Source organism: Mus musculus, chromosome 9 (assembly GCF_000001635.26).
Source record: "Mus musculus strain C57BL/6J chromosome 9, GRCm38.p6 C57BL/6J".
NCBI classification, from domain to species: domain Eukaryota; kingdom Metazoa; phylum Chordata; class Mammalia; order Rodentia; family Muridae; genus Mus; species Mus musculus.
In genome coordinates, this window is record NC_000075.6 from 90,187,749 (window position 1) to 90,214,130 (window position 26,382).

At 52.6% G+C, this 26,382-nt stretch overlaps 2 protein-coding genes across 13 annotated transcripts in view; one reads left to right on the forward strand and one right to left on the reverse strand.

The window, feature by feature from the left end:
• Window positions 1-12,354, forward strand: part of Adamts7 (a disintegrin-like and metallopeptidase (reprolysin type) with thrombospondin type 1 motif, 7) — a 37,199-nt gene extending 24,845 nt beyond the window's left edge. For 4 of the 10 annotated variants that reach the window (NM_001326351.1, XM_030244000.1, XM_006510759.4 and 1 more), the window contains 13 exons: window positions 521-690; window positions 911-1,044; window positions 1,871-1,991; window positions 3,100-3,344; window positions 3,617-3,752; window positions 4,088-4,214; window positions 4,633-4,846; window positions 5,151-6,521; window positions 7,410-7,562; window positions 7,929-8,102; window positions 8,183-8,329; window positions 9,252-9,414; window positions 11,966-12,354. In NM_001326351.1, coding sequence (NP_001313280.1) covers window positions 521-690; window positions 911-1,044; window positions 1,871-1,991; window positions 3,100-3,344; window positions 3,617-3,752; window positions 4,088-4,214; window positions 4,633-4,846; window positions 5,151-6,521; window positions 7,410-7,562; window positions 7,929-8,102; window positions 8,183-8,329; window positions 9,252-9,414; window positions 11,966-12,123 — 3,313 coding nt within the window. In that variant the 3' untranslated portion in view covers window positions 12,124-12,354. Of the gene's footprint in view, window positions 1-520; window positions 691-910; window positions 1,045-1,870; window positions 1,992-3,099; window positions 3,345-3,616; window positions 3,753-3,862; window positions 4,215-4,632; window positions 4,847-5,150; window positions 6,522-7,409; window positions 7,563-7,928; window positions 8,103-8,182; window positions 8,330-9,251; window positions 9,415-11,965 lie in introns of those variants that run through there. The other 6 variants (NM_001003911.2, NM_001326294.1, XM_030244001.1 and 3 more) reach the window with 4 other exon arrangements.
• A 1,944-nt stretch (window positions 12,355-14,298) lies between these two features.
• The window catches only part of Tbc1d2b (TBC1 domain family, member 2B), a 68,726-nt gene continuing 56,642 nt past the window's right edge, over window positions 14,299-26,382 (reverse strand). Inside the window, exons 11-13 of one of the 3 annotated variants that reach the window (NM_194334.2) lie at window positions 21,920-22,105; window positions 20,025-20,146; window positions 14,299-17,474 (exon numbers count right to left, since the gene is read on the reverse strand). In NM_194334.2, the coding sequence (NP_919315.2) occupies window positions 17,279-17,474; window positions 20,025-20,146; window positions 21,920-22,105 (504 nt within the window). In that variant the 3' untranslated portion in view covers window positions 14,299-17,278. The remainder of the gene's footprint in view (window positions 17,475-20,024; window positions 20,147-21,919; window positions 22,106-26,382) is intronic. The other 2 variants (XM_011242794.3, XR_001778980.2) reach the window with 2 other exon arrangements.

Consider the following 26,382-nt stretch of genomic DNA (forward strand, 5'->3'; position numbering starts at 1 on the left):
TACTTCACCAGGCCCATGGTCCCTATCCCCAGCATGTCCCTGCCTCCAGCTCAGCCAATGTGGGGCTGGCTTGGCTTGGATGGGGTACAGGTTAGATGCCAAGCCAAGGTAGTTTCTGGGGCCTGGAGGCTTCCTTTGACCTGGCCCAGGTATGCTGCACCCAGGAACAACTCTAACAACCCAAGGCTAGCCCATCAGCCCACTACATGTTCTAGCCTCTTAGTAGCCCTCTTAGAGGCATTCCAACTCCATTTTAGAGAGAAGGAGACTGAGGTCCGGAACATGGCAGTGCATTTGCTCATGGTCACACAGCAGCTCTGGGCTGAGCCTGAGGGTCTTCTTGCTGCCACTCGTCTTTAGATCCTTGGAGACAGGGAGGGTGTATATGGCAGCCCCCAAGGGCAAAGCAGCATGATGGGGAGGGTGGGGGCGGGGCAGGGGACTCTGGGTGCAGAAGATGTAGATGTTGATTGGCATGGGAGCTAATAGCATACTCATAGCCCCATGGCTTTCCTTACAGGCCTAAGAACAGAGGCAAGTACTGTGTGGGGGAGAGGAAGCGGTCCCAGCTCTGCAACCTGCCAGCCTGCCCGCCGGACCGTCCCTCTTTCCGTCACACCCAGTGTAGCCAGTTTGATGGCATGCTGTACAAGGGCAAGCTCCATAAATGGGTGCCTGTGCCCAATGACGGTGAGTTATGCTACCCACACGGATGTTGAGGCCCAGAGGTGAGGATGTATGGACCGCAGTGACATAGGACCCTCAGGCCTTGGTGTCCCTGCTGGGAGAGCTGCTCATCTCTAGCTCCTCAGTCTGCGTGTGTGTCATGGAGGACGCAGGGGTCTTCCTGGTGGCCTCTGTAATGCCTGCTCTTGGTGTCGCTCCATGAGTCCTCCCCTTGCCCCATCAGACAACCCCTGTGAGCTGCACTGCCGGCCTTCCAACTCCTCCAATACAGAGAAGCTGAGGGATGCTGTGGTGGATGGCACCCCTTGCTACCAAAGCCGCATCAGCCGTGACATCTGCCTCAACGGCATCTGTAAGGTATGTGGGAGAGGAGGAGGTTCGCCTAGTCCTGCTGGCAGGCCCTGGGCCCACTGCCAGGGCTTCCTGGCTTTCTCCAGGCTGCATCTGAGCCCCTGCTGTCTGACTTTTAAGACACAGCCTCTGTGCCCTGCTGTCTCTGGCAATGGAGAGCCCACAGTTAGCACCAACTTGTCAGTCACTATCACCTTACCCACTTTGTCTCCACCAGTTTCCTACTGCTTATCCCAGCATGCCTACCTATAAAGCTCCAGCCATGAAAGCCTAGGTGGATGCAGGCAACTGCCTCCTCTCTCACTGGAAGGGGTTGGCAGACTGGTCCTGGTGGTATGCTGGGCTCCGAGCCTGCAGATAGCACTGTGCTTCGTAATAGTTCTTCCGATTTCTAGTGCTTCCTGCTCTTCCATGCCCAGGGCCCCGGCCACCTTCCTTACCTTGCTTCTTGCTTTTAAAGCTTGGGTTTAAAGGAGGCTGAAGAAAGAGGGGCTAACCCAGTGTCTTTGATAGTGAATCCTATTTATAGAAAAATTCCACGGTGTGCCAGAGTCCACGTTTATCTGTAGTCTTATGTGAGAGGCACGTCCTGCCTCCTGTCTCCTGGGATGTTCTTAACACTCTTAAGGCATGAAATGATGTCCCCCTCCCCCCTTCTCATCTAGAGAAACTGAGGATCAGGGGAAAAAGAGCTTAGTCATCAGGCAGGATGACTGTGATGGGACTGGACCCAAGCAAAGGCTTTTGACCTCCTCCTATGGTCTCTCTCCTGAGCCCTGGCACATACTCAGGGGGTTGGCAGCCAGCACAAAGGGCCTCCTCTCTATTACAGAACGTGGGCTGCGACTTTGTGATTGACTCTGGTGCTGAGGAGGACCGCTGTGGCGTGTGCCGGGGGGATGGCTCTACTTGCCAGACTGTGAGCAGGACCTTCAAGGAGACTGAAGGCCAGGGTATGGTTGGGGCTGCTGGGCTGTGAATGTATGCTTGTAATCCTGTTGCTTGCCCCTGTGGTCCTCGGGTCCTCGTCTAGACTAGACATAGCATCAGAGCACTCCTTGTTTGACCAGGGTCCTAATCCTCACAGCAGTCAGTAAATCCTTGTCACAAGTGAGACCTGTTCTCTTAGGGGTTCTTCTGAGTGACTGTGAGTGGTGGGTAGTCCTTTCTGAGGGCTGTTGACTTCTGAAGTTTTAGTACCATGTCCCAGCCTTGAGGTCTGAGTCACACATATTGCTTAAGTGCCAACTGTGTGATTTAACTCTGGGGGGACACCTAGGTGAAGAGCTTACAGGTGACAGAATCTTCACTGTGACAAAGGCAGTAGGCTGTGTATTTCAGGGAGAGAAGGAAACACCAAGCTAGAAGGTCTGACCTGGGAAGTCAGGGAAGTCAGGGAAATCAGGGAAGGCTTCTCATAGGACGTGGAGAATGAGCCTAATGATGAATGACTCCAGAGATTGGGTGAGGAGAATCCCAGCTAGAGGCAAGCTTGTGGTACAGCCTGCCCATGTAAGGCAGGTAGGCTGTGAGGCTATACTGCTGGGCTCCACAGTTTGCATTTCTTCCTAGGGCTGACTTGTATCCCCACAGGAGCCCTATGCGGAACAACTAACCTACCTCAGTGCTTCATTTCCTCATCTGTAAAGTGGGTCTAACAACAGTGTCTTATGTCATGGAGTAGTGCTGGGCACACCCAAGAACAGGGTTGCTTAATGGAAAAAGAGAATTCAGGCGACCCATTGCAAGGAAAGGCCCCAGTGGCTTTCCAGGACAGGAGAGATGATGGATCAGGCTCAACTGATAATGATCAGTTCATTTTCCTAGTTTCCCAGACAGTGATGGTGGGCTATGAGCCATAGGGGAAGGATCTGTGGGCCCTTTCTGAAGCCTTGGTGACCCAGAGTGGATACAATACCTATATTTTTTTGGGGGAGGGGACTCAGAATAATGAACTGATGGTGTGGAGTCGTTGGCTTCAGCAGCAGAAGCAAGTGCAGGAAGGTGGGGGGCAACTGACTGATTAAACCCGGGGACCAAACTGTACCATCCTGCCCACAGGGTATGTGGATATAGGGCTGATCCCAGCCGGAGCCAGAGAGATTCTTATTGAGGAGGTGGCTGAGGCTGCCAACTTCCTGGCCCTGCGGAGTGAGGACCCAGATAAGTACTTCCTCAATGGAGGCTGGACCATCCAGTGGAATGGAGACTACCGAGTGGCAGGCACTACCTTCACCTATGCACGGAAGGGCAACTGGGAGAATCTCACATCCCCAGGCCCCACCAGTGAGCCTGTCTGGATCCAGGTGCCTGCCTCTAGGGGCCAGGATGGGAGGAATAAATGGGGTGGTCCCCAAGGTAGGATATCAAGGGGGAAACCTTAGGGCTCTGTAGGATCTGATTCTGAGCTATGCTCAGCTGCTGGGGTCTCTGAGTCTCGGTCTCAGTTTTCTCCTCTCTAGAGTAGGTCTCCAGTACAGCTTAGTTCACAGAGATGGCTGGAGATGACCCTAGGGGCAGGTTCTGAGCAGATAGAGAAGAGCCCTTGTGCTCACTGGCCCCCATTTGCCTGTCCCAGCTGCTGTTCCAGGAGAAGAACCCTGGGGTACACTACCAGTATACCATCCAGAGGGACAGCCATGATCAAGTCCGACCACCTGAGTTCTCCTGGCATTATGGGCCCTGGAGCAAGTGCACGGTCACTTGTGGCACAGGTGAGACCACACTTGTGGAACCCCTTTGCTGAGCTTGCTCATGTCATATCACATGTGATGGCTACCATGGGGCTTTGAAGTGGGTCTTGTTATTCATTTCCATTTTACAGAGCCGAAAGGCCTAAGCCACCACTAAGAAGCAGCAAGGTGGGCCACCTACAGTATAGGGTGTCACGGAGGGAAGGCTGGGAGGACAGAGGAGGCTATGGAGGCCTGCCTTCACCCTGACAGAGGCAGTGGAACCCTGTTTTGTGAGGTCTCTGCAGAGAGGTTGTGTGTATGTCTCTTGGGGCATTCTGGTGCCGGGCCCAGGCTGAATTCCCCGTGGCTTCCAGGCGTGCAGAGGCAGAGCTTATACTGCATGGAGAGGCAGGCTGGGGTTGTTGCTGAGGAATACTGTAACACTCTAAATCGGCCCGATGAACGCCAGAGAAAATGCAGTGAGGAGCCCTGTCCCCCCAGGTGAGCTTACTGTCCCCAACCAGACCTCCAATTCCTAGGCATCCTGCTCCTGCCTCTGCAGACCCTGGTAGCTCAGGAGAAGAGAAAGTGGCTTCTTTTCCCAAGTCCATGGACCTAGCTTGTTTCTGGAGTGCACTGGGCACCCCATACCAGCCTAGATGCCCCTGATAACTTGTCTTTGGATCTCTGGATACCTTGGCCAGGTCCCAGGGGGTAAGGGTTGTTGGTGGTAGTGAAGAGGGCTCTGCCACTGGGTTTCAGGGGCAGGGCACTGACTTGGGACTTGGCTTGCTGGGGTTTCTCCTCCATTCAGGTTTGTCTGCACCCCATTGGCCTGGAGCCTTGTATGGCATGGGCATCTTTGCTCGTGAACCTTGCTCATGATAGGTGTTCATGTCACCCTGTTACCGCTTACCAGGTGGTGGGCAGGGGAGTGGCAGCCATGTTCCCGATCCTGCGGGCCCGAAGGCCTCTCTCGCCGGGCTGTGTTCTGCATACGTAGTATGGGGCTGGATGAGCAGCGTGCTCTTGAGCTATCTGCCTGCGAACATCTTCCCCGTCCCCTGGCTGAAACCCCGTGCAACCGTCATGTAATCTGTCCTTCCACTTGGGGTGTGGGGAACTGGTCTCAGGTAAGTGTAGAAGTGAAAGGGGACCTGCCTCTGGTACTACCATTGCCTGGAATCCTTACTGCTTGGTACCCGAAGTGGGAGGGAGCCTAGGGGGCATTCCTGGGACAACACTGTTCTCAGAGCCTTGGGGGTCAGGGATTCGTTGGCATGCTATGACTGTAAGCTATCATCCTGAGGCGAGCATAGCCATAGAGGGCTGTCTGAGACTTCTGTCACTAAGACACCAGCAGCGGGCACGTTCTGCCACCGTGCCCCAGCTTTCCCAGAAGCCCCATCTTGGCCTGAGCTGTGACCTCCTTTGCAGTGCTCTGTGACATGTGGAGCTGGCATTCGGCAACGAAGTGTCCTCTGCATCAACAACACTGATGTCCCCTGTGATGAAGCTGAGCGACCAATAACTGAGACCTTTTGTTTTCTGCAACCCTGCCAGTATCCCATGTACATAGTGGACACAGGTGCCTCTGGAAGCGGCTCCTCCAGCCCCGAGCTCTTCAATGAGGTTGACTTCATCCCGAACCAGCTGGCCCCACGACCTTCCCCAGCATCCTCACCCAAGCCGGTCAGCATCAGCAACGCTATTGATGAGGAGGAACTAGATCCGCCAGGGCCCGTGTTTGTGGATGATTTCTATTATGACTACAATTTCATTAACTTCCATGAAGACCTGTCCTATGGGTCCTTTGAAGAACCCCATCCAGACCTGGTTGATAATGGGGGTTGGACAGCACCACCTCACATCAGACCCACTGAATCTCCCTCAGATACCCCAGTACCTACTGCAGGGGCTCTTGGAGCTGAGGCAGAAGACATTCAGGGATCTTGGTCTCCTAGCCCCTTACTCAGTGAGGCTAGCTATTCCCCACCAGGATTAGAGCAGACCTCCATCAACCCCCTGGCCAATTTCTTGACTGAGGAAGATACTCCCATGGGGGCCCCTGAACTTGGATTCCCCAGCTTGCCCTGGCCCCCTGCTTCAGTTGATGATATGATGACACCTGTTGGCCCTGGAAACCCTGATGAGTTGCTAGTGAAAGAAGATGAGCAGAGCCCACCATCCACTCCATGGTCTGATAGGAACAAACTTTCTACAGATGGTAACCCCTTGGGTCATACATCCCCTGCCCTGCCCCAAAGCCCTATCCCCACACAGCCCTCTCCACCCTCCATCAGTCCTACCCAAGCTTCTCCGAGTCCTGATGTGGTGGAGGTGTCGACAGGATGGAATGCGGCCTGGGACCCTGTGCTAGAGGCTGACCTGAAGCCCGGACACGGTGAGCTGCCGTCCACTGTGGAGGTGGCTTCTCCTCCACTTCTTCCCATGGCCACTGTGCCAGGCATCTGGGGCAGGGACAGCCCTCTTGAACCAGGAACGCCTACCTTTTCCAGCCCAGAACTGAGCTCACAGCACCTAAAAACTCTGACAATGCCTGGGACCTTGCTTTTGACAGTACCAACTGACCTGAGGAGCCCGGGACCATCGGGCCAGCCACAGACCCCTAACCTTGAGGGAACCCAGAGCCCTGGGTTGCTGCCTACACCAGCTCGGGAGACTCAAACTAACAGTAGCAAGGACCCCGAGGTCCAGCCTTTGCAGCCCAGCCTAGAGGAGGATGGTGACCCCGCAGATCCACTGCCTGCCAGGAATGCCAGCTGGCAAGTAGGAAACTGGAGCCAGGTGAGTTGTGTAGAGCCAGGGATGGTGGGAACGTTTGAGCAGGACCCTGCGACTCAGTTTTGAGCAGAGCAAGACACAGCCCTGTTCATCCTTGGAGAGTGGCGTAACGGTTCCTGGGATGAGCCAACTGACAGCCATGATGGGCTGAGGCTCCACAAAACAGGAAGAGTAATATTTCAGCTCTCATATAGCTTTGAGCCTCAGCCTCCCAACTTTGAAGTAGATGGGCCCTCCCTCATCTGCTTGAGTCTTGAGTACTTAAAGGGCCATTCCTAGGCCACACAGAAGGAAGGCTTCAGAAAGCAGCAAATCAAGCTGCTACAAATCAAGTGCTCAGACTGGCCTACATGCCCCAGCAATGGGAATCATACCTTAGCTAGCTGTATGGGTAAGGAAGGCCTCTTTCCATGGCTCCCACACCCAGTGCTGCCTGGGAGGGTCGGACAGGTATAGCTGAGGCACAGTATGACTCCTCCAGATGTTTCAACCATTGTCACCCTTCAAAGTCCCCGCTTTTGTTAGGGATCTCATAATAGTCTGGGTTGTATGGGAAAGAGATGACCAGTTCTCCTTCTCTAAATTGTCATTGTAAGAGGTCCATAGTCTGTGGGGAGAGAGGCAGGATGACATTCCTACCCATTTCACTCACTGCGTGGATTAGGGCCCCGACTTCCCTGGTGAGAAGCCACAGGATGGCAGGGTAGGTAGGTGGGCCAAGCGGGCCCTTGGGAGCAGAGATAGTTAACTGCTGGTGACATTTGACTTTTTTCTTTCACAGTCTTCTCGGGAGGTGGGGGGAGGAGTCTGTCTTGCAGATAAAGATGCTGGCGGGTTTGAGGTGCTGGTGGGTGGGTGGGCTGCTGGGCTTACAGTATCTATGGTCCACAGTGTTCCACCACCTGTGGCCTGGGCGCCATCTGGAGGCTAGTGAGCTGCAGCTCTGGCAATGACGAGGACTGCACCCTCGCTAGCCGTCCCCAGCCTGCCCGCCATTGTCATCTGAGGCCCTGTGCTGCCTGGCGCACGGGCAACTGGAGTAAGGTAAGCAGGGAGCCCTGGATCCTGTGGCTGTGATTTGAAGACCAGCAGGGCAGGGTGAATATCATGCCACAGTCTGTACTCTGATCCGGTCCTGTTCTCATCCCTCTTGGAGATCTTCATTCAGCATGGCCTGGCCCTGCTTGCGTTGCTGTACTTCCTCTGTGTTCGAACCACCCACCATTGGACTCTTCTTACCAGCTCACCCTAGTAATTCCATCTGTTTTGTCCCCTGGGTTTGCCACCTGGTGTTGAAGTCTACTGGGACTCTTTGGTCTAGGCCAGAAGGTTTAACCCTGCTGTATGATAAACATCATGTTGCATTCATGTGCATAGAATGTCTCTATGTGACTATTCTTTGCACTCCAGTGCTCTCGAAACTGTGGTGGAGGTTCCTCTACAAGGGATGTACAGTGTGTGGATACACGGGACCTCCGGCCACTGCGGCCCTTTCACTGCCAGCCCGGGCCTACCAAGCCACCCAACCGTCAGCTCTGTGGGACCCAGCCCTGCCTCCCCTGGTACACCTCCTCCTGGAGAGAGGTGAGGTTTGGGCCTGGGGAAGTGGGGACTGAGGACACCCTTGGACCCCGGCTATACTTGATGCCTCTTTGTTCTTCCAGTGTTCCGAGGCTTGTGGTGGTGGTGAACAGCAGCGACTGGTGACATGTCCAGAGCCAGGGCTCTGTGAGGAGTCGCTGAGACCCAACAACAGCAGGCCCTGCAACACCCACCCCTGCACACAGTGGGTGGTAGGGCCCTGGGGTCAGGTGAGCAGGGTTGCTTGTGGGGAGGAATTGGCAGCAACCCTTGGCAGATAGACCCTGGTCCTTGGGCTTAGAAGGATGAGTTGTTGTGTGTGATGTGTGCTGGTCTCTGGGGCCACTAAATATTCAGTTGTGCCCTGATCAAGTCCTTGTACTTTGCCAGGGAATATCAGATAGAGGAAAAGTGGCCATGCGGGGAAAGTCCTCTGAGGAGAGGACTTTGGGTTGACATCTAAAGGCGTCAGTGATGCTAAAGTGAGGGATAAAGAGAACAGCAAGTGCCGAGCCTGAGGCAGGAATGACGGGGTGTTCAGGGAATGGAGCAAAGACCGCTCTGGCAGAAGGGAGTAGAGAGGCCCCACAGGGCAGGGCAGGGCAGGGCAGGGCAGGGCAGCTTGCTGCTGAGCCTACTGGGTGCTGACTGGTTCAAGAAGCTCATTGGGTGCTTGACCCACTGGCTGCTGAATGACTCTGGGCAGGTGCTTTGCCTTGCTGGGCTGTTTTTTCCCCCTTCATCTTTAAATTGGGGGCAGCATGGAGCGAGGAGTGGACAAATCTGAACGGCAGAGCCTGTATTGTGCCAGCAGAGATTAAACCTGAGAACAGGCTGACTCAGGGTGGGGACCACACCTGAGACACGCTTTCTCTCTCTGCTGGTAGCCACACCTTCTGTGTCTCATGGGTACCATGGTGCCTCATCTCAGGGTCTGCCTTCTCTGTGCAGGCATCCTGTGTGTGTTTCGCATCTCCTCTTACTTGTATCTTGCCCTCATTGCAAGAACAGATACCCCCAGTGACAGTGGGGAGGTCAGCACTAGGCTCTAGTCAGGGATGGCTTCCTGGAGAGGGTGGTACTGTCCAGTGATGGGCAGTCCCCGACTGTGATGGCTGGTCCTGGAGACGTTCTCTCCTCTCTCCTATGCAGTGCTCAGCCCCCTGCGGTGGTGGTGTTCAGCGGCGTCTGGTCAGATGTGTGAACACTCAGACCGGCTTGGCAGAGGAAGACAGTGACCTGTGTAGCCATGAGGCGTGGCCTGAGAGCTCACGGCCATGTGCCACTGAGGACTGTGAACTGGTTGAACCCCCACGTGAGTGTCTCCTTACTCTTAGGGATGGTGGGATAAGGGGAGGATGGCTAGGAACTAGAGAATCGTCGGTCCTAGAACAGCTGCTGTTGTTTACAGTTGGCTCAAACCCCATGGTCACCGTCACTGGGAGGCCACAGGGTGCCAAGGTCCTAAACTGGGACTCAGCCAAGGGGAATCCCAAAGATTCAAGCATCCTGTAGGCAGCTTTGGTAGCCTCGGGAAGTGGAAGGAGCCTCCTGACTCCAGCAGTGGCAAGCTTTTCTCCCTTGGGGTCTTAGTCCCCACAGTGAAGGGAGATGTCCTTGGGCTGTGGGCACTGCCTATTCCTAGGAGGATAACTGTCCAGAGGTGGCAGTGGGCCACAGGAAGGACTCTTTCCCAGGGTGGTGTTGCTTCTGCTGTGTTTCCTGGCCAGCTGGGCCATTATGGAGGAAAGGTCTGAGCCAGAGGTAGCTCTGGAAATCACCTCCTTCCTGAAGCTCCAGCTGTCCCCAGCAGTGCCGAACACAGGAAACTGTGTGGCCCTTGAGTCACACCTGGGTACCTGTCTCGGGCTCTGTTTCTCTATCTGGATTGTCATTTCCTCATGCATAAAGGGATGGTCAATCCTTATTCTTGTATTAGTGGGGTCTACCGGTGAAAGGCTCAGTATTGCCCGTGAAGGCTAGGCCGCTTTACCCCCTCCCTCCCATTTTTGGCAGCCATTACTGTCTTCCATTGCAAAGGCATGGGGAGTCTGAGGCCACCCCTTGACACCTGAGGGAACCTAAGAGCTTGCTTGGCATTTACCTACTGGTTCTATGCACCTGTCCCCAGGACAGTTTATGGCTGGGCGTCAGCCCCGATCTGCTTCTCCCTGCTCTGCACAGCCTTCACTACCAGCAGCTGGTTCCTGGTGGTACTGGCTCAGGACCAGAGCAACTTCTGCTCTGCCATTCTGCTCTGAATCCCATTGCCTCATGCCGGGGAGATGTTAAGCCATCCCTGCCTGTTTCTCTCTCATCATCTCCTTCCATTTTTCCCACAGACACTCAGCACAGCTAAGCTGGGTGCTATACCACAGTGCTTGCCTTTGGGGCTGATAATGTCTATGGCTCTCTTCTGTTTCTCTCGTCAAGCTCAGGGTTGGCAGAGAATACGGTAGCTATGGTCCCAGGTGGTGCAGATAGGGAGAGGGCAGGAATTCAGGCTCTATCCGAAATAGCGTGGCTCAGGAGGCTGTGGGTTTGCAAGGTCTCCAAGAGGAATGGGAAGGGTGGGCTTAGCAGGGACCCAAAGCCTATCCATGTGAAGGGCCTCCCTGTGCCCCTACCCGCCTTCCCAGCACCCTCCCCCTCTCAAGTAAAGGGAGCCAATCAGGGAAGACTCTAGGATCGCAAGTTCCTGGAGCTTCCAGGATGTTTTGATGGTTTGTGGGATTGTTCAACAGGACATTTGGAAATCCTGGAAACTCCAGGGTGTGTGATCACCGTGGCAAGGCAGCTCACATGCCGGGTCATGTGACCTTCCCCAGGGAGGTGGGGGCTGTTATCAAGAGGAAACCTTCACTCAGTGCTTAGGTCTGCTGGAGGTCACCCAGGGGAACTAGTGTGTCAGTTTGGAGTTGCTGCCGAAAGGATAGGGTGGAGGGGCTTGTCTGCTGTCTTGTTCCCTCCGCTGCACCTGGGGATGTCCCAGACCAGGGCCCACAGCTGCCCTCCTGTGCTTCCTCCCTAGGGAATCTGCAGAAGTAAGCAGGGGTCTGGGCAGCTGTGGCTTCAGCAGCAGCAACAGCAAAGCAGTAGCACTGGGAGGAAGGCCAAGGGTCTGGACGCAAGCCACTTTCCAAAATAGTCTTCCCGGGAGAGCCAGCCAGGCCTCAGATTGTGACAACTAGGGCTGACGACTCTCCCTTCCCTGTGCCCTGCCACCAGGGGCCTGACCCAGGCTTTGGTTCCTACTGATGATCTCTGTGGCCTTGGCCAAGTCCAACTTTCTGGGCTTCACCACCCAACAAAATAGGCTGTCCTGCCACACAAAGGTTCAGGGTGAACATGGTCCACAGGAGACTGGGAGGGTGTGTGTGTGTATGGGGGTGGGGCAGTGATGACAGCAAAGGCATGTGGGACCAATGGAGGTGGCAGACTGTAGAGTGGATGCATATTAACAGTGTCTGACACACTGACAAGTGGTGGGCCTGATCCTGTCCAGTACCAGGGGTGAGCAGGGAGAAAGATGGGGCCGAGAGGTTTACATCGCTGCCAGTAGGCTCTTGGGTATCTTCTGAGGTGGTAAAGGATGGGGTCTTTGAACTTTTCTTCCAGAAAGCTAAGTCCCAACACTGTCAGTAGTTCAAGGGCAGGTGAGGCAGGGACAAGAGCTGGGGACCTGGGGTTCTGATTCTGGGGCTATCCTTCAGAAACCCAGTTTCTTGTTGGTTGCTATTCTTCCTAAGGCAATAGGGAAAGGGGCTTTTCAGTTGAATCACGGGGTGACAAAGTGTGGTTCTGGAGGCCATGCCCACTGATTCTGACCACTGCACCTCCTCTCCTCTCTTCCCTTCCCATCCCAGGTTGTGAGCGGGATCGCCTGTCCTTCAATTTCTGTGAGACGCTGCGCCTGCTGGGCCGCTGCCAGCTGCCCACCATCCGCGCTCAGTGCTGCCGTTCATGTCCCCCACTCAGTCGTGGTGTCCCTTCCCGAGGCCATCAGCGGGTAGCCAGACGGTAAACCGAGGAAGGCACCATTAGAATGCACAGACTGACCCTTGACACACAGACCTCAGTGCCCCACCACAGGCTGCGGTGGAGCCCCCTGCTCCTCGTGCCCTAACGGTGCTAACCCCACCCCTGCACGGTGGCAGGCTGGGGACCCCCTTTCCTTTCAGAAAAGGTATTTTTTTATTCTAACAGTTTGCACATTTGTTATTATTTTACATAAATGAGTATCTACCCTTTCAGAGTGGTTTGGCCTTGTCTTTGGATCTGGAGACTCTCCAATGTGACCCCGCCCTACCCACCTCTTGTCAAATGGCTACTACCCTGTCCCCTGTTGGAAGTCAGAGCAGTCAGCAGCTTCTCTGTTTCTTTGGGGGCAAATCAGCATAACCAGCACAGAGGCCATGAAAAGCAGCCTAATGTAGACACGCAAGGTCTTGAAGGCGGTGGAGGTGGCTTCTAGGGAAGCGGTATCCCCAGAGGGTTACATGGTATGAGCAGGAAGGTCTTTGCAGGAGGTACAGGTTGGCAAGAGATCCAGGGAGTCCTGTTCAATGTCCCTGATCATTCTTCACCTCTGCCTGCTATCTTCCATGAAGGTCCTCAGAGACCTGTGTTTCACAGAAATAGAGGCAGGTGTACTCATGCATCAAGCTGTCCTGTCTCCCATGGGGACTACCTGGGGCATGATAGTAGGTAAGGCTCAGATGTGCTACTTGAGAGCGGCTGGGCATGCAGGTACTTTGAAGAGGATCCTGGTTAGTGATAGGGTATTAATAACTAAGCCTTCCTCCCAGGCTAGGCCCCTGACTGCCCTTTCCTTCTGGCTGTGAGCCATCTTCAGGAGTCTTCTGGATGGCATTATGGGTCCTCCTCCAAGTTTGAGGCCCTGAGGTTCCAGGGGGGCACCTGTCCCATTTTATTTGCCAGAGTGAGGTGCACGTGGAAGCATGAAGGCACTCGGCCACTGAGAACATGGGCACACTGGAAGTCGCTCCCTGAGACTATGAAAGGGCATCAGGGGGGTGGACCCAGTCAGTGTTACGCCTGTCCTGTGACTTGCTCTACCTAGGAGTGGGGAGACTGGAGTGGGGGTTGGCGCTCTCAGGGGTCAAGATGTTCACCCAGCTCTGGGTTCCATATGCTCCTGCCATCTCATCCTGAAGTCAAACAGGTGAGAAGGTCACAGTGGAGGGAAGGGACTGGCCCAGGAGTACATACCTAGGAGGTACAGGCTCAGTATAGCTCTTAAACCTTGAACCCCTACCTCCTATTCTGGGCTCCCGGTACATGGCTCGGTCAAAGTCAGGCAGTCTATCAGGTCACTCAGGAGAGCAAGTCCCTGGTGGCTTGTGTGCGTCCAGGCACTACCATGCTGTGGGTGGAGAAGCTTATTGGATTTGTTGCTTACTTGTGCCTGCAACAGCCCCGTGGGCCCAAAGAGGCCCCAGGGATCCACTCTGAGTAATGGCTTCCTATAACCTTGCCTAATCCACTCCCATGGCAACTCCTCACAAAGATGGGAGCAGAGCCATTTCCTTGCCCAAGACTCGTACACAGCAGGGGCTGGCACTGTGGCGGAGCCCTAGGGTCCGTGACCCAGCTCTGGCCTCTGCCATTACTGTAGTAATGCTGTGTGGCCTTAGGAGCTCCCCTGGCCTTGCTGAATAAATCTGTCTCCCAAAGACCAGCAGCAGTGTAATAGGTCTAGGCCTACACTGAAGAGCCCTGGTTGAACTCCCCTCCCACCCCCCCCTCCCACCGTCGGAAAGACATTTGGTCCTAATCATTCTTGGTTTTTTCCAGAGATGTCTGGGGGAGTCCCTCGTGGCAGCTGGGCCTGAGCTGTCCACACAGACAGGAGGCAAACAAGCCGTGACTCAGGCTGGGCATGCACAGCTGGTGCAAAAGGGTGCCTATCTCCCAAGGGGGGAGGTGTGGGGTGGGTAAACTGTCTGGAAACAGGCAGCATTTCACTTATGACTTCAGCCTCTGCCCATAGTTCACCCATGGTACTCAGGGCAACTGAGGCCTACCAGTGTCAAGAAGGGCACCCTGTCTCCCATTCCAGTGGAACCAAGAGAAGACACATAAGAATCATGAGGCTGGCAAACTGGAGAAGGCCCTCATGTACACCCCATACCACAAGACCACGTAGAGGCTTCTGTCACAAATGACTACACCTACCTTTTGAGGCAGAATGTAATAAAAATTAGTTTATTTCTTCCTTTACAAGTCTACATTTAACTCAAGGATGAGCAGGGAAGCTGCTGTGATATGAAAGGACAGTCATTTGGCAGTGTGCCCTCAAGTCCCCTAGTTGCCCACAGGAGCAGAGCCTCATACATCGGGCTTGCATCTAGCCTCTGTCTTCGAGGACTTTCCTGACCAGCCACCCACCCAGAGGTCGCTGCATCAGGACACCCACTGTACTGAGGGAGAGGGGTTTGTGCGGTAACATAGTGTGGTAACCTGACTGGGTACTGCCCAGAGTACTTCCTGTATCAACAGACCACAGCTAACAAACACCAGAGAAGTACATGCTGACCAGTGACTGCTGTTCGGGTGTTATCACGGCTAGAAGTAGCCCCTGAGGCTACCTGGGTGAGCAGAGGAGAGGGACAGTCAAGGCTAAGAGGAAAAGGTGGCACAAGAGGGACCTGCAATCTGGGAGGCTCGGGTTGATATAAATACATACAGGGGAGTCGTGCACACAAAATAGAACTTGTTATATAAAAGTTGTACAGGATCTAGAAAAACCTTAATATAAAATAGTCTATAAAAATATAAAATGTAGTGAAAATATAAAAGTGTCAACGGTTGGAATATCGGTAGGTCCCACCAGACGGGGCGCCAAGCGCAGGGTGCTCCTCTACTGTGGCACGTGCATTTGGACCCACACGCTGGAGGCTGTGCTTTGGCTTTCTCAGCCCACGAGGCTCACCAGGCAGGAGCCATGCGTTGCATGCTGGGTAAAGGTTCAGATGAAAAGCAGCACGAGGCAGTCCCTGACATGAGGGGTACCTGCCACGGTGGCTGGGAGAAGTCTGGAACCTCAGGAACACTAGAGGAGGGTAAAGACAGTCTCCGTGATGAGGGAATGGGAGAAGATGGCTCAGTCACCGGAGCCTTGCCTCTGGGACAAGCATCTGCCATTTTGTCCCCAAACTGGAAAGAGGGCAAGCCCTCCTTCTCAGCTCTGAAGCCACTGAGTCATTTATCCAGGGATGAGAGCCTCTAAGTGTGCATTTGTGCATTCCCCTTGGGGCCTCTTGAGACTTTTACCTGAGCACTGATGCTAACTGCTTGAGAAACTAATGCCGTCTCTCAGGGAATGGCAGAACAGGACCCCATGCATATTGGAGATTTTCGTTTCCAATCACTGGGCTGGAACCCAGAGTCCCACACACCAGGCACATGTTCTAAGCCATGTCCCCGGCATCACCAGGTGCTTTAAAGACTCCTCCACCAGCATACAGGACAAAAGCAACCCGCCAGTAAATTTACACCAAATGCACATCTGGACTGGCATCTTCTGGTACGAAACTGACATGGCAACTGAGCCCTGGGGCAACCCTACCCTGCGGCACTTCCTAACAGCTGTCCCCAAGGCTGAGAGCCGGCACTTCCAAGGGGGTGGGGCATCTCCCTGCATTTGGTCTCAGGGAGGCTCTGGAATAGCAGTAAGACCACTGTCCAGCTCCAGACAAGCTTCCTGAAGAAACCAGGCCTCAAACCACCATCCTAAAGACACAAGGATGACATTTTTGATACCTGAAGATAGGCAAAGGCCATTGGCTAAATAGAGAGACCAGCTCCTTTTACATGGTAATAAATGAAGCAACTTTTGGAGAAGTTAAGCATAGTCTAGATACTGAAAAATGGACTCAGCCACTCAAGTGCTAGAAAGCAGACAGCAAAAACAGGAAAATGGGTCATGGAAAAAGCGCTTCTCGAAACTGTCTTGCTCCGCTCCTGAGTCTGAGTGTGTTTACACTAAGGATTGTTTCCAATTTTCCCCCAGGTAGTGTAAAGTAGTCCAAGGCTGTTTCCCTTGTGCTCCCATAATACTGTGTAACATGCTTTCTCATGACAGTCACCCATCAGCGATGCGCTGGGACTGAGCAAAAATAACCTTTCTTGTTCAAACCCTCTCTGGGCTTCAAGAAAGAAGTGTTCCAAGTCCCCAGAGTCTGCTATTCCAGAGGCCATAGTGGCCCCAGATCCCTGTTGAAGACAAGGATAATCCAGGCAACACAGAGACTAGAACTCACCACTCCAGGTGCTTCCAGATGCAGGAAGCTGGCAGTCAGCCCCACTCCAGCTGTCAGGCAGGAGAGATTCTAGAGCCCTGAATCCAGGAGCCCACAAGCCACAGATCTGAGAGTTTCCTATGTTCCCTTATGCAGGGCTGGGTCTACTGCAAGGTCCCTTTGGAACCCCAAGCCAGCCAGAGTTGGAGAATGGTGTCTACAAGTCAGCTCCCAGCTAGAAGAGCTTCCTACAGCAGCTCCTGGAGATGTGTTTAGCCCCACTGCAATCTGGGACAGACAGCTGGCAAAGCAGCTGGCAGTGAGAAGTGTGGGCACTGCTGCAGATCAGGGGGAGTGCTGCAGTCTGAAAGGCTACATAGGAGAGCAAAGGCTAGTCCAGAAGGGACTGCGGCTGGCAGTGCCAAGCCACCAGCAGAGGGCTCCCACGCCAGCCTGGGAGGCCAGTTGTGTGCTTGCTTTTTAAAGAGGTCCCTCTTCTTATGGTGACCTTGTGACCCTGGAAGCAGCCACACTGTGGCGCCCTGCACATTCCTCCACAGTGCTGCCCTTGGGTAAAAGAAAGAGCATAGGGAGATGTGGAACATAGTTTTTGTGGGGCGAAACACGCACACAACTGGCAGATGCTGTAAACAGGCCCTTGGAAACAGTCACCCGGTGAGTCACCAATCAGGCAGCAAGCATATGATGCATGTGACACGGAAATGGCTGTAAAGCCACCTGCCCCCTGCCCCGAAATGGGAGATGAGAAAGTGCAGCTTAGCTCTGGACATCTGCCCAGCAGAAGCCAGAGGCTGTAGATGTTACAATCTGACAGCTGATGTGCAGTGATGTGCCTTTGCTACTTTTGGTTATGAAGGAAGGCAAGAAGAGCAGCATCCTAGGGTGGGGATCCATTCAAGTGTCTTCCTCCTCATCGCTAACTAGCTCGCCTTTGTCAGGGCTAGTGTCCCGCTCACGCAGGAAGTCCTCTCGAATGGCCTCCAGCTCTGTCAGCTCCAGCCGGACCTTCTCCAGGTGGTAGGCTCTCCGGTTCCGGATCTGGCGCAGGGGGAAGGGGTTCAGATCCCCAAAGGAGATGCTGATCAGCTTCCTGGTGGGACAAAGGGCAGAGATGAGCATCAGCAGAGCTCAGGTGAGTGCCCAGAGCACTGCCTAGAGACCAGAGAAGGGAGTAAGGCACATGTACCATGGGATGGGGGAATATCACCCTGGGAACCCAGGCCCAGCTTATGCAGAGAGGCGGAAGGCACAGTGAGCTCAGACTCCATTTTGACCTGATTCTCCATCTGCACCCTGGAAGCGATGGGAGGTGTACTCTATATGGTTTCTACATGTAGTAGGCACTAATAGCCTGGTGTTCACTCAGAGATAGCAGGGGTCAGTGAGTATGATTCTCTGGAAAACTGTCCTGATACCAACGGACTAGGCATGGTGATGGCGTCAGATCCTATCTGCAGTGTGACCTGGGCCAAGATGCACTCTACAGAGGTACACGCAGCATTCAATGCACCAACTGACAACAATGTCTTAGGTTTGTAATACTTCAGCTACTGGACAGTCTGTAATAAAAATAGAGCTAGGGACAGTCGGCACGCCTGGCTTTGCTTTCCAGCACTCACGGGTCAGTTGTACTGGTTCCTTGGTATCACAGAAAGACAGAGCTTCTCTTATGCCAAGGGATAGGTCACTTCCCAACTGATTCTTCCAGGCCTATGGTCTTGCTCCCTGATAGCAGGGGCTCATTCCCTTGTTAGCCACCTGCTGCTCCAAGGCCTGAGCTCCATTTAGCATGGGTGTATAAAGGATATGCACCTTTCTCATCTTTATATTCCAACAGCTTCTCTTGTAAGGAAGTGAAAAGGTGAGACTGGCCTGCCTTCTTTAAAGGCCAAGTTCTCCATGCGTTTGTTCTAGGACAGGCAAGTACTGGAGGTTATGAGAGGCCCGACGAGGCCCAGCTGTGTCTCAGGCCCAGCCTTGTGAGCTAGCTGGGGTATGCCACTGAGACTGGGATCCAGGAGTTTACCACTGTCCTTTCTCTTACATGAGCCACAGGCTCTGTAAGCCAGAAACCTCAGGCCTTGCTCCAAAGTGAAAAAGGGGGTATGGCATTATTCCTTTACTCCTCTAGTTGGAAAGAGCCAACAGCAACATGGCCCGGGCTGCAAAATAGGGGAACCCAGACACTGCCCTTGAATGCCCAGCCTCTCATGGACCCTGCAGCCACCAACCAGTTCAATCTTGCATCGTCCGGTGTCTCCTGAATGCACCTGGCTATGGAAACGCCTGACCACTTTGTAAGACCTGTCTAGTCTGCGGAACTGCCTCACCTCAGACAGCTAGTATGGGCAGCTCCTTAAAATACTGAAACTCTAGTGTGGAGGTGGAACAAAGGCACCAGCAACCTCAGCAACCTCCCAGGAGGTGGGAGGTTGCAGGACAGGGGGAATAGGACCAGGACCTCATGTACATATTGGGAGCTCTTGGTCTGTGGCCTTGACTTTCTAAAGCAAAGGGGAAACTGCATCATGAGCCATTCACCAGGGGGCGCTGTAGGATCAGGCAAGATGGGAGCTGCCTTGTTCTGTCCAATGGTGACAGGAAGTAGAGGAGGAAGATTTATCTCCAGGCAGCCCTGACATCCCCCTTAAGAGTGTCATGGTGAGGCAAATCCATCTCTGGAACCAAAATGCTCTCCACTGTCATGTGGGAATTCATTCAGTTACTCTTAATAATCTTAACCAATGCGACATGAACACAATCCTCACCCTGAACCTTTCACCAGTCTTGCACAGCAAACACTTTCAGATGCCCTTTCTCACTGGGCACAAATCCAGTTAGTCTTAGTTAGGCACTAAGCCTAAAGCCATCTTGAAAATGTACTCCCTACGAGAAAGATCCTAAAAACAGCGACGACCTCCCAGAGACCTGGTATAGCTTCTGCCAACTACTTTCGTTGCCAAGGTCTACCCCAGCTGCTGGAACCAGAGCAGCCACTAATTGTGGCCTAGGGAAAATGGCAGCCCAGACAAGAAATAGCCACGTGGCCCAAGGTGTGTGTGTGTATACATGTGGGGACATGATTCATGACTCCTCTTCAAGCTGGAAACCTAGGGTTCTTTCAATTTCAAAATCCCCAATCTCTTCCATCTGTCCCACTTCTCTCCACCTCTCAGGACACCCCACTCCGGGCCACCACCTTTCCTCCTGGGGACTTTCAACAGTCACCATCTACCCTCCCAGTGGCTGGTCCTGCCTCAATCCTCTTATCTTTCAGTGACATTCTGTTACGATTAGAATGAAGCTAAAATTCCTGAGTACGGCCTAAGGAGCCAGGCTAGGATGTAGCCATGAGCCCCAGCAGCCGGGCACAAACTTGGTGGCCCCTCTCGTTGTTCCCAAACATGTTTCCTCTGAGCACCTCTGTGCCCCAAGGCATCCCTGAGGCACGGCTTGGGCTTCCTCACACTACGTTTGTGGATCAGGAAAGGCATGTTCCCTCTGGAAACCTCAGCGCTCAGGGCTGTCTTTTTATCTACCATCTCACTCCTGTAACACATGGCCCTTCCCATTTCTTTCTCTAGGAAAGAGCACCACGGCACCCTGGACAACCCCGAGTCTGAGGAGCCTGTGGACTCACCTGGCATCGAGGATAGTCCGAGTGAAGTAACGCAGATACTTGAATATGGACATCGAATCTTGCAATTTCAGGATCTCCTCTTCCTTATATTTAAAAAGTGCCAGGGCAAAACGGAAAATAACCTGCAGGAAAGCCAGGGAAACGGTAATTGCACGAGGCTGGGCTTTGAAGTTCTCCCTGGGGCTGGCTAGAGGAAGTATCCTGAGGGCCCTGCCCTTGGGCGGACACCTGAACCGAAGGGTGACTTCCAGGACTGGACAAGGCCCTTAGGTACAATAAAACAAATACTTGTGGTTTCCGACAAGGCAGCCGTGTTCCTAGGAGGTAAGGTGACTGACTGACTTGTGGAATCCTTTCACTTTTGGCTAACTAACCTTTGTAGTCAACAAAGAATACATATCTAGACACCACTTTTACATAAGATCAAAACCTGGGCTTTTTTGACTGAAAATGTGAAACTGCCAACTCCAGAGCCAGGCATAGTCTCGGCTGGTTCTGACCGCCTTTTCAATATGGTGAAATAACAGTGGATTTTGCTGATTTGCTTTTGGGGTACTAAGGGGAAGGCTAGGGGGGTAGTGAACTCCTGGTGATCTTACAAGTTCAGGCAGCTTTGGAACAAACTGCTATTTCCACATCTAAGAGCCCTGAATGGCTACTCTAGCCCACACTGTATGATACTTAGTAAGTGGTATTTATAGGGTTAAATTGTTCATGGTTCTCTTCACCTATGGCCCAATAGGAGCAGCGTTTATGATTCTAGTTGAAAGTTCTTTGTATTAATGACAAATTAGACTATAAAAGTGGCAATGCTTTGTGTTGGACACTGAATCTGCATATGGGGTGACTGCAAAAGGCCCTTTTGAGTGGTCATCTGTTACCTCAATGCTACCCATGGACCAACCTTTGATCCTGCAATGCTGGGCTAAATCTATAATGCACTTGCACACATGCAGAGAGATGAAAAGTCCCATGAGAGCTGGGTGTAGCTTTTTCTGAAGCAGCAAGAGATTGGAAGCAACCAAAGTGGCCACCATCAGGGGCTATGGTGCACGAGGAAACTCCAGTGAGTTACGAAACAGGTTCTCTATGTGCTGACACAGAACTAGTTCCAAGACACAGTAAAGTTAAAAGCAACGCTTAAGAAATATGTGAAGGCTCGATGCCCCAGTGTAGGGGAATGCCAGGGCGGGGAGGCAGGAGTGGTGGGTGGATGGGGAAACACCCTCAAAGAAGCAGGAGGAAGGGGGATGGGCTAGGGGGTTTCTGGACGGGAAACCAGGGAAGGGGATAACATTTGAAATGTAAATAAATAAAGTATCCAATAAAGAAAAAAAGAAACATGAAAGACAACATATAAATTGAGGAGACAGACTGTTTTCCTACTATATTTTCTTAGTTATGTTTAGTTTTTATTTTTACTTAACATTATTTATTTATTTATTTATTTATTTATTATTTAGTGTGTCTATTTGTTCGTTTATAGAGGTCGGAGGGGCTTGCTACGTTGTTCCACCAGCCACTTGTTTGTTTACTTTTGGTGTGCTGTGCTATGGTATAGTGCAGTATTGGGGGGGTGGGCAGCTGGAGGGCAGGGACTGAACCTAGAGGCCTTGTATGAGCACAGCAAGGGCTGGCCCACTCAGCTACTGAGCATCATGCTAGGTTACTCTGTGACAGGCTCTCCCTGGGAGCTACCATGCCTAGCTTCAGGCTGAGGGTCTTCACGGATGAGCATGTGACTGCTGCTTCCCAAGGCCTGCAGGAACCCATCACAGGGAGGTAAGTTTGGTGCTGTGGTAACCTCACAAGCTCCAGGAGAATCAGCCATTCTGCCACTACTGACACAGCCTGTCACAGTCCGACGAGTGCGTATAGCTGCAGAGCCCACTCACCTTTGGTCCCTCATAAAGGAAAGAGTCCCATATTTTAAAGAGGATGTCGCTGACAACGCTGTCCACAAATACCACCAGAAACCAGTTGAAGGTGATGAGGGTGTAGTCCACTTTGTACTGTTCAAAATGGGTGTGCAGTCGAGGCAGCTTCTCACTCAGGAGGTCTCTGAACACCCGCTGGTCCACCTGGAGAGGGCACAGAGGGCGGAAAGGCCTGGGGTCTGGCAGGGCACGAAGCAAGCAAGCCAGAACAGCTGTGCCACCTGAGAGCAGAGGGTGGAGCCCGTGGGGACGTGCAGCAACACAGCTCTTCTGGATGTCCATGTGGGGCACATCATAGAGCCAGGCTGCTCTGTGTCTCAGGAGCAGCTGACCGAAAATTCTGCAAGGCCACTACTATGTGTCATTCTCCCTAGGGTATGGGGAGAAGGGAATGGTCTCCAGCCTGAAAGCAGCTCCTGTACTCAGCATCTTATGTGGAAGCAGGCTAGTGAAAAGAGCTGGTAGGTTGGTGTCAGCCTGCCAACACTCCTATGAATACAGGCAGTCTTAGATGCATGAGCGCCGGACAAGAAATAGAACACGACTGCTCACACCATGCAGTGAGCAGGTCTGACAGGGCAGGGTGGCAGAAAGAACACGCGAGTTAGAGGATCCCAGGTGAATCCGAGTTAGTTCCACCTACAAAGGATGTTCTAAACAGTTCTGTACTCTTCTGAAGGATAGGCAGAGATAGCTGACTTACCCACTGTGCTGCTGTGAGCATTAAAAGAGACATGTAAACTACTGCAAGACAGACCAGCCACAGGGGGCTATAGCCTCTGCATGTTAGGTCAGGCGACTGGTCAGTGCTGCCAGTGTCGGGCAGAAGGCTAAACAGGGTTCAAGGATGACCTACAGAATGGGAGAGGTGAGAGGGGCAGCTGCACAAGTGGATTAGCATAACTGCGGCAGGGATCGGGCTTCTAGGAAGAGGGCTGAGAGGCCACACCAAGGAGCTTTCCCTACTGTGGGACCCATACAAAGCCCCCCCCCCATCTCCCCCTCTCTCTGTGTAGGCAGCAGAAACAAGCTTCAGAGAACAACACTGAGGTAGCACAGTGGACTCATGCATTTTCTTCACGTCTGATCAGTTTTATTTGACACATGCAAAGATTAATACCAGTCTGCAAAACCACCTTCTCTATCCCTAGTCTGCGAACAGCAGAGAAGAAAGGAGAAGTATTCTAAGGCTTTCAGTAGGGTGTCCAACAGTGAAGCCTGATCTCTAGATCCATCCTTCTAGCTGCAACAGGAAGACTAGACTGGACGGCCGAGGCCCCCCTGGCCAAACTGATGAAAACAGAAAAATGGAAGTGGGTGTGCGGAACTTTACTTGACGGTAACTGCCAAAGGAAACTCAGCTTTGTGTGAGTGAGACAAAAAGCTGCTCAGAACACCCCACTTCTGAGCCTGCCACTAAGAGGCCAAAGACGTGGCTTCTGAGACAGGGCACAGGAGTGGACTGGAAAGAGGAGAAGCAGCGGTGCCCCAGGGCACCTTTAGGATGAGACCCCTACAGTGAGAGGTCCAACGGCGAGAAGGGGGTGAAGAGAAGCACAAAGCCAGGCCTGGAGGTCAGGCTCTGGTCTGCTCGTGCAGGGACCATGGGGTAGGACACCCTCTCTAGGGAAGCTGACGGGGAAATCAACTGGATGGCCACTTTGGAGAACAGTATGGCAGCTTGCGGGTACTGAAGGTGCTTATATGGAGTCTACCCTGGAGGACACCCTGGACTCATCTGCAAGTCTGCCAACTGTCTCCCTGTGCTGGCTAGTTTTATGTCAACTTGACATAAGCTAGAGTCATCTGCTAGGAAGGAACCTTGATTGAGAAAATGCCTCCATAAGATCAGGCTGTAGGCAGGCCTGTAGGGCAGCGGTTCTCAACCTTCCTGGTGTCGTGACCCTTCAATGCAGTTCCTCATGTTATGGTAACACCTCCCCCAACCACAAAATTATGTTTATTGTTACTTCATAATCGTGATTTTGCTACTTGTATAAACTGTAATAATTTGCTTTTCTGATGGTTTTAGGTGACCTCTGTGAAAGAATCATTTGACCTTCCCCCTCTCCCCAATGGGGTCATGACCCCCAGGTTGAGAACCACTGCTGTAGAGCTCTTTCTTAATTAGTGACTGATGGAGGAGGGCCCAACCAATTGTGGGTAGTGTCATCCCCAGGCTAGTGGTCCTGGGTTCTATAGGAAAGCAGGGTGAACAAGCCACGAAGAACAAGCCAGTAAGTGGCACTTCTTCACGGCCTCTGCATCAGCTCCTGCCTCCAGGTTCCCACGTTCCTGCCTTCCTATGGAGAGGCACAGTAATGTAGGGCTGTAAACCAAACAAACGCTTCCCTCCTCCAATTGTGTTGGTCATGGCATTTCATTACAGCGACAGTAACCAGGACTAGGACAGCCCCAGTTAGTCAGGACTACAGGCGTGCGCACGACTGGGATTCCTGGGGTGCTAACACAGCTACAGTCTAAGCAGATGCTAACACTTGACAATATTATTCTAATGGACAGACCAGAACTCTGATGATGGCAACTATTTCTTGTTGAAAGTTCTATTTTTTAAAAAAATAATTCCTATTGGAATTTTAACTTTTTAAAAGGCAAAGTGAGGGCCGGGCAGTGGTGGCGCATGCCTTTAATCCCGGCACTTGGGAGGCAGAGGCAGGCGGATTTCTGAGTTTGGAGCCAGCCTGGTCTACAGAGTGAGTTTCAGGACAGTCAGGGCTACACAGAAAAACCCTGTCTCAACACCCCGCCTCCCCAAAAAACCAACCCCCCAACAAAAAACCAAAAACCACCAAACCAAACCAAACCAAAAAACAAAAAGGCAAAGCTATAAACTAGCAAGCATGGCTGTGAACACCTACATTCCTTTCACTTGGGAGGCTGAGGCAGGAGGATATAGAGTTCTGGGCCAGTTACACAGCAAAACCCTTTCTCAAAAGTCCAAAAACAAATGAGTGAATAAATAGCTAAAAACAGTGTTTTAGAAACTAATTCTCTACACTATAAATGTACTCTAGAGTTGACGAAGAACAACTGATTAAAATGCACATTTGCTTTCTAACAAGAGACAAACTCAGGTACAGACTGCTGAAATGAATATCATTTTCTCAAATACTTAAGAAACAAAAGTGCACATAAAAAGCTGTGGGGCCCGCCTCACCTCACACCCACGTCTACCTGCCTGTCAAACTCAGGTTAGATGTAAAATCCCGAAAACTATTTTAAAAGCTGTCAGAGCATCCCATGGTTCCCAAAAGTTGCCTATGAGGTCAAGCATCTGCCTCAGTCCCCTCCCCTGAGGAGTGCCGTCCTGACAGATCCTTTCATCCGTCAGCACTCAAACAATGACACATTCGCCAACTCTTCAAGCATTGAAGAAGCTAGAAAGGAACAGAGATGGTCATCTGACGACATCTGCAAGAGCAGGATATCCACCTGGCTTTGAAGTGGGAGGAAATCTGTGTACAGATCTCTTCTCCCAAGTAGGTGGCAAGACAGTGCCTCACGTGAGGCTGTCAGGGGTTGGCAGAGGGCTGGGCATGGAGCAGGCTGCCAAGGAATGCCTGCTCAGGCCTCTCTTATCCCTCCTTCCCTGAACACTGGAGGACATGGGATAAGTGTGTTATTCATTAGTGTCTGCAATGCCTGGTGAGATCCTGGCACACAGCACACAGTCCAAAGATGGCAAGGTGGGAATCCTGGCCAGCAGCTGGGTCACAGTAGCAGCAGGTAGCAGGCTTAGGGCTCTGGGATCTGGCGAAGCCTGCACTGGGACTGACTCAAGCTTATTTTAGGAGCAGCACACAGAGATAATGGAGATAATGAATGTGTTATAGGCACCTGAGAGAAGAAACTAGCACCAACCTAAGGGTATAAAGGTACCTGATGACATGTCCCAGAGTGTTCAGGGAAAGCAGGGCTTCGTTTTTTCTATTCCCAAACCGTGAGTCATCTGAGACTTTAAGTTGAGCCTGAAGGGCTGCTTTCAGGTGCTGTGAGCACACAGAGCACTAGCCACTGGATTTTAAGATCCCACCCGACTGAGAGCACTGCCTCACCCCCTTGTTGTGCATGTCCTAGCTTACAAACTCATGCTGACAGGGATGCACCTCACAGGTAATCAGAAAGGGAAGGGATCGCCAAGAGACCGGGCGAGCTTCTCTCTGTGTCCATGGACACTCATGCAGCTGTCACAGGGACTGGGATCTGGCCGCTGTGGGAAGGCCAGAGCTCAGCTTCGCACCACCTTCCAGTGACATTTCCACTGTGGAAAGAGGTGCAAGCTTAGGCATGGTGACCCAAGGGCTGAGTCCGATCCCCAGCTCAGCCCCACAGCAACTGCATCATCTTTTGGCATGCGTCCATGTACCATGGTGTGGAGATGAAAACTTGCAGGAGTCAAG